Genomic DNA, 7,521 nt, shown 5'->3' with positions numbered 1-7,521 from the left:
CCCAATGGGCTTATTGACTAATGTTGCATTTTAGATCTAGCAGTAATCAGTATGTTCACAATACTACTGTAATGATTAAAAAAAATCAATAATCTATGATATCGCTGTATTTTGATCTTTTTCAGTATGGTACGCTGTGATATTCACAACTGAATATTTTTTGTTCTTTAGTATCACGCATGGCTAATGAATCGAGGCCCTGCCCATGTGATATCGGAGACAGGTTTGACTATGGAGGCCGTGGGCAGGACGTACAAGTTCAGCACATCAAGGCGTACGTTTGCAAACCACCTGCCAGCACAGACAAAGCTGTGATTGTGATTCATGATATATTTGGATGGCAACTCCCAAACACCAGATACATGGCTGATATGCTTGCGGCTAATGGATACATGTAAGAAATACTACTGTTTTCAAAGTGTCTTTTTCATAAGAAAGAAGTTTGTTGAACCAACTATTTCCTTTTTTTTATATAAACCATACAAACACAAATAATTTCATAGGCTTCGCTTACATGTTTCTCTTTTAAAGAGTTTCCTGTTTGGTAAAACAGTGTAAGAAGTCTAACATAGTTGAGTAGTCCTACTGTAACGAGATAGCAGGCAAGCACAGGAGAGGGGAAACAGAGAAAAATCTTATTCTGCATCTTTCATCCTCCATTAGCCCGAAGCAGCCTGCTTCCTCCCTCCCGATGTAGCATCTGTGCAACTTTGCTGTTAGAGTAAAAATTCCAGAGAAGCTGGAAGTCATTCCATGAAGGTAAAGTGTACCAGCCTGTGTCAAAGAAAGAAACAAGTTCTCAAATAGGTGAAAAGCATATTGGGTATCCTCTTTCCTGTATTACTGCGTTAGCGTTCCTTCTAGCCCAAATGTATGTACCATGTAAATTGTAGTTTGTTTGTTTGTTTGTTTTTTTAAATTCAGTAGGAAACCACTAAGGATTTTCAGTTGCAGTTAACAATTTTTTAAATTTATTAATGAATTTTAACAGGGCTGAATGTATCTGGAAGTTATACTAAGTCTCCTTATTAGACATAGAAAAATAATGAGGGTTGCTTGTGTTGTGCTTTGATGTAGATTAAATTCTATCTGTATTCGACAAAATGAATTTGTTGTATAGTACACATGGAGTTCCCTTTAATCCTTTCTCAATATTATTTCATGGGCATAAAATGTTTTCATTTTTCTTGCAGAGCCATCTGTCCAGATTTTTTTGTGGGACAGGAAGCTTGGAAAACTTCTAATGACTGGGCGTCTTTCGATGACTGGCTGAAAACCCGAAATGCTGGCAAAATAGACAAGTACAACCATTGTTCCTTGTCCAGCGAGTGGACACCCTTCTTTTGTAGGAATTTTTGCCTCAGTAAAGATGCAGGATTAGATCCTAAATTATTAATGGGTCAAATACAGCTGGATGTCCACAAACAGAAATTTCATGCAGCTCGTAGGTCAAGCTCATACTTATGTGAAGGGTGCTTTTTGGTGAAAAGTAGAACTTTGAACAAGAATAAAAGTGCCCACTGTTCACCTGTGCAGAGAGTAGAATTGAGATGAATGACTCAACAGAAAAGAACCAGCAAAGGCTAGAAAATGCAGCTCACTCCTTCCACTTCAGTTTGATTCAGTTCCTGCAGGCAGGCACAACTTCCATGGATTTCAGATAGGATGCAAATGTAGTCACCAAACACTATTTAAGTAGGGTACATGAGTCCTGCTCCCCATCAGATTGCAGCCAGTTCAAAGCACACTACTTTCCCATTCTTCTAGCTATATTTTTCCCATTTTTATCTGACACATAGCTTGATTGCATAATGTTACTGCTGATTTTGAAGCAACAATTTCAAATTTATACCTATACTGCCGCTCACTCACTCCCCCAAGAGGGACAGGGGAGAGAACAGGGGGAACGAAAGCAAGAAAACTCATGGGTTGAGATACAGACAGTTTGATAAGTGAAGGAAAGAGAAAAAACAGGAGTGATGCAAAGACAGTCACTCACCACCTCCCACAAGCAGGCTGATGCCTAGCCAGCCTTTGAGCAGGAGCCACCTTGGAGGCCAGGGGAATAGAGCTAAAGCCTTAATTCACTTTCATTTGCATGTCTCAGAGAAGTTGATGTCATCCTGAAGTATCTAAGTGAACAATGTGGCGCAAAGAAGATTGGTGTCATTGGGTTTTGCTGGGGTGGAGCAGCAGTACAACATCTGATGCTGAAAAATCCTCATTTAAAGACAGGGGTGTCCCTCTGCGGTAAGTCTGAAATACCTATCACATTCTGAGCAGACATGACCAGTACAGGAAATTATTCTGTGGGAGTATTACTGTAACAAAATTCAGTGCAACATTGTATGGAAGAAGGTGATTTTATTATACAAAATCTTGAAGCAATTTGATTTTGCACACTCACATTTTTGCACTTAATCATAACCAGCAAGATCTATATATTCAAGTAGCATGGCCAGGATTGCTTCTGTGCAACCTAGCGTATAAGGGACACCAAATGCCAAGGCCGCGCTATGGCTCAGGTTCCTCTTGGCTGGCGATGACAAAATGGTTTCTGGGCACATCTTTTATATCTTTTAGGAGCCAGCAGTTACTATGAGGTGGATCTTTGCCACAGTATCTTGCTTACCTCAGTCTGCGTAAGTCTTAGGACAGGTTGCTGCCCACTGCCTGGTTTTCATTGTTTGGAAAACCTGTTTGACACACGTCTGTATTCTATTCCCCTGTTGGGCTAAGAGGGAAAGACATGGCAGTAGTGATATGCTGCAACCTTTTTGCTGTCCTTCTGTTAGAGTGCAGGGCCTTTTGCCAATGAGTCGTCTGGGCTGGGGGCTGCACAGGCTGCAGACCTTCAGGTCATGACATGAACACCTTATTCCTCAATGTTACTCCTAGCAGTGAGTAACAAGGGACCTTGTTACTAATATGAACCATTCTTTAACTCTCTGTTTTAACCCTTGCACTCTCACACTTCCATTCTTAATGCATTTATGACACCTTTAGTATTTTTTTTATAAACCTCTGTACTGCTATATAACCCAGAGCAATTTATTTTCATTTGAGGTGAAAGGAAGTTGAAGGTATTTTTCCAGAAAGTTTATGGGGACTATTTTGCTGCACTGATTTGCTGATCAGTTGAATCAATTCAATAATGCTACTTGCCAATTTTTTACTTTTCTGTTGTAATAATTTCAATAATGAAAAGAGTGGCCAGGGTGGTAGCTAGTTAGTTTTACTGTTACTTAAATTCAAATATATTTGAATAGTCAAAATTACAATATCAATTTGTTATTAATTTATATCAGTATAAATAAATGTATGCTGAAATCCTAACCATGTATCTAGAATGATGAATATTTACAATTATCTTAAAAATGGCCATGCCAGGCTAGAGGCAAGCAGCTCTGAAGTGTCCATCTTTCACAGGACCCCATCTCTGACAGTGGTCAGAAACAGATGCCCAAAGAAAACCACAAGAATGGGGCAAATGTAACAATTCTTCCCTGACTTTTTCAGACAGAGCTGGTCTTTCTATCTTTAATGACATCCCAAATCACAGGAAGTTCTCACAACAAAAAGGACTTTTAAGCAAAGCGTGTTTAATTTGATTACAAGCTGGTCAACTCTGATCAGAATGTCTTTTATTTTGACTGTATAGCTTTGGTAGTGATTTAACCACTTTAAGTAGCATGACTCATTGTATATGCCTTTCCTTCTTCCTTAGGAGTCATCAGGTTCTTTGAGGACAGATCCAGTTTGCTTCATCCCACCTTCTTCATTTTTGCTGAAAAGGATGACTACATCCCATTGGAGCAGGTGAGTTTCCCGTCAGAGATATTTGTCTTTTTAGTGCTTTTCCTGCTTGTTTTGTAATTTGATATTTAATTAAGAGGAAGTAGAAAACTAATTTACACTTTTCTTCCTCTTTCACTAACTCTTACAGTAGTTCTACACAAATTTATGTTGTTTATTCCCAAATCAAAAAGTTTTACAGTGACACTAAAAAATGTTTTCTGTTTCTGTTGCAAAATATGGATGATTTATATATGAGAGTTCCTAGAAGGAAAAGGGCAAGAATCCAAAGGAAGACTTCTGTCAAGTTTAAGATAGGAGACCCTCTTTAATCATACTGATGGTGCATAAAATCAGCAGAAAGTTCCCACCTGTACCTGGGGAACCACTAGTTGCAGGAGAATTAAAAAATCCAGTGACTATCCTTTTCCTTCTCCCACTGTCCTGCAGAGCTTCTCCTTCTGGCTGTCAACAGCCTTCCTGGGGAGCATGGGTGGAGAATGACTGGACAAAGATGATTATCTACCAAGGGGATCAATGAGGACGACACACTTCATTGAGTGGTGTTGGCTTTAATTTTCCCGCCAAAAGTGTCAGTAGCTTTGAACTGCCGATTTTGTATCTGTGCCTCTCCTCCCTCAATTTCAAATTAATTTAAAATCTTGCCCCCTTTTTTTTTTTTTTTTGGTGAGGTCTATCAGCAGTAACTTATACAGTGATCTCTACATGCTAACCTTCTCATGACACTGAGCAACAGGTGTTTTTACCTTTACTGGTATTATTACAGTAACCCATATACTTTTTTTGTGGTTTTATACAGTCACATGCTGTTATTTTACTGGAGAAAAAAGCCTAGTTAAATAAAGAAAGTAACAGAAATGCATTTGGATATAAAATTAGTAGAAGAGAAAACGATGGCAAGGACACACTGTGTCTGTCTCCCAGAAAAGTAAAAAAACAGGACAATTTGAGGACTGTAAATACATAACATGTTAACTCCGTACTCAGCCAACATGGAACATTCTGTGTTACAGGTCACCCTACTGGAGCAGAAGCTTAAACAAAACTGTAAAGTTGATTATGAAGTTAAAATTTACCCTGGACAGACGCATGGGTTTGTACATCGCAGAAGAGAAGATATCAGTCCTCAAGATAAACCTTATATTGAGGAAGGAAGAAAGGATATGATCAACTGGCTGAATAAATATCTTTAGCATAAATAAATGCCCATAAAATACATCAATTGTTGTAGGAAATGAGAAAATAATACAGACCATATTGATTAAAATGTTCTTAAAACCATCAAAATATTTTGTAAAAGTCTTCTGCAATAACACTACTTATTTGCACTTATTTTGTAAGTAGATGCTTAGAAATGGCTTTTCAAATGCTGATAGCTATAGATGTAAAAAATATTTTTAAATTTGATCTTGTGTATCTTAAAATTATTAGACTCTCGTGGGATATTTTCTAGAATCTGAACGTTTCACTTTTTTATATTAATGTCAAGATGATAAAAAATCATTGAAACTCTGCCCACACTTGAGAAATGCTCTCCTAAAAGATGTGTTTAGAGTTGTTGAGCTGTGAGATTTTCAGCTCCGAGATTTTCAGCTTTAAGGCAAATATAGTTCTGGTTTGGAAGGCTGCGACACTTTCTTGGAAACAGAATATCCTGTTCAGAATTCATAAAAACAGAGCTAGAAAGAGGGAAGGGGGCGGACAATGGGAAGAAGTGTATGCAGACTGAAAGGGGGCTGCAAAAAGTGGGGAGCCATGACTGAAGTGAGGAGACTAGAGGAACATGCAGGACCAGAGAAGAAGGACCTGAACAAGTGGGAAGAGGGTAGGAAACAAAGAGACTGTCAAGTGCAGGAAAACTCAGAGGAGAAAGAACAACAAAGTAGGAATAGGAGATTACCATCAGACATACACAGAGCATAGGAAGAAAATACGAGTGAAGACTTCCAATCCCTCTTCTCCTTCCATTTCCAGACTTGTCTAGTAGGGGAAGAGCTCAGGAGGGCAGGAGTTTCTTGTTGGCTGCCACCTTGTTATTTCCTTTAGCATCGTATTATCTACTCCATGTCTATCAACTGACGTCTGGATAGTCTGTTTTCATATCTTTCAGGCATTACCGGTAGCCTAAAAGTGCTACCGGTGCCTTCCTTTCTTCCACGGAAAGGCTGGCCTCTGTATTTGTCCTGCTCCATTCCCCGGGGACGTGGCACGTCTGCCCGTGCAGTCAGAGACATCACGGCTCCTGGTTCACAGAGGTGCTTGAACTCCCCGAGGTGAATTTCAAACCTGCCCACGTCTAGTTACTCTGTTTTAATTTTTCTGCCCTCTCCGTGCACCTGTACTCCTGTTTCTGCTATAAAATTAATTTCATTCGCAATATGGTTAAAATTAACTTTTGTGAAGATTGAACCGAACGGCTCTGGACACTTCAGTCTTTACCAGACTTTCTGTATTAGTTCTCCTTCCTGCTAAGAGCCAGCACTTTCCTTTTGCCCTTCTCTCATTTTTGATGCATTTACAAATACTTTTATTACTCGTTCTGAGTCTCTTCATAGCAGTAAGCTACACTGCTGCCTTAGTCTGTCTGTGGGGTGTGTTGTTCCTTTACTCTTGTCCTCAGACGCGTGCCTGTGTTTCCCCCCTTTGTAAGCCTCCTTTTTGATTCTGAAAGACTTGCAGGCATCTGGATGCAGCTGCGATGGCCTCTTGCTGTGCTGTCTGCCCTTCCTCCACATCAGGATCGTCTGACCTTTGATAACGTCTCTTTCATGAAGCACCGGTGTCCTCCGCTCCTTTCTCCCGCACATTATCTTCACCAGAAGCCCCAGCACCAGCTGGGTTTCTGATGCTGCTCCTTCCTTTTTTTCAGGAAAGCGCATTGCATCATTTCACAATCAGGTCAATGCAAGTCCTCTGTCATCTCTCATGGTCTCAGGCAGTTGCCCTACCCCCTGCCCCTCATTCAGAGTTGAATCTAAACCAACCTGGATGACATTACCTCCTCACCTCCACAAATCCTTCCAGCATCACCAGGTTTCTCTCTATTGTGATTTAATTAGGTATCAGGATCGGTAAGGCGCAGCCCATCCCTAGCGACTACGGGAACATCACTGTATTTCTGCTCCTTTGGTCCCTCTCAGTGTAATTCACCGTAATCATGTGGTGAGGTCTTGCCTGCATCTGTGATGCTGAGGGAATAGATGCGGCTAAGATATTGTACTGAACACAGCCCAGTTTCCCCGCAGTGAAATATTTGTAAGCCCAGGCAGCCCCTTCAGCTTTCGCAGACTGTTATCCTTCAAGGGGCAGCCCCTCAGTTGTTTCCATTGCCCCACAATATTTTTGTTTTCGCAGTCGCCTCCGCCAGCCGTATTGGCAGCTCCCTCACGCAGTCACCTTCCCTCTGGCTGTCCCCAAGCCGCGGGCACGCGCCAGGCCAGCCCTAGGGGGTCTGTGATGGAGCTGCAGCCGCACGCGCGTCTTTGAACTCCAGAGTGCCTCTGCTTCAGAGTCTCCCACCAGGTGGGTCCCACTTCAGGTCCCACATGCCTCAGCAGTTCTTCAGCCATCCCTCCATCTTGAACCCCTTCTTCATGTCACTCCTTCCCCTTCCTCCTGCAATGCACTGTGCATCTCCCGTGAGAAAATAGTTCTCCCTGCACCACACATAGTTGATGGTAAAGAAACTCTCCTGTCTTTCAAAAA

The 7,521-nt window shown here is 41.1% G+C and overlaps 1 protein-coding gene across 1 annotated transcript; it reads left to right on the top strand.

Annotated features, from left to right (window-relative positions):
* The first annotated feature begins 179 nt into the window (after positions 1–179).
* Positions 180–5,009, top strand: LOC140646985 (carboxymethylenebutenolidase homolog). Its single transcript, XM_072851349.1, has 5 exons — positions 180–394; positions 1,194–1,301; positions 2,108–2,250; positions 3,728–3,819; positions 4,830–5,009. Exons 1-5 carry the CDS (start codon positions 180–182, stop codon positions 5,007–5,009), a joined length of 738 nt encoding a protein of 245 aa, XP_072707450.1.
* Positions 5,010–7,521: the final 2,512 nt, after the last annotated feature.

Source organism: Ciconia boyciana, chromosome 2 (genome assembly GCF_034638445.1).
Source record: "Ciconia boyciana chromosome 2, ASM3463844v1, whole genome shotgun sequence".
In the NCBI taxonomy this organism is placed as follows: Eukaryota; Metazoa; Chordata; class Aves; order Ciconiiformes; family Ciconiidae; genus Ciconia; species Ciconia boyciana.
This window is presented reverse-complemented; position numbering and strand designations above follow the sequence as displayed.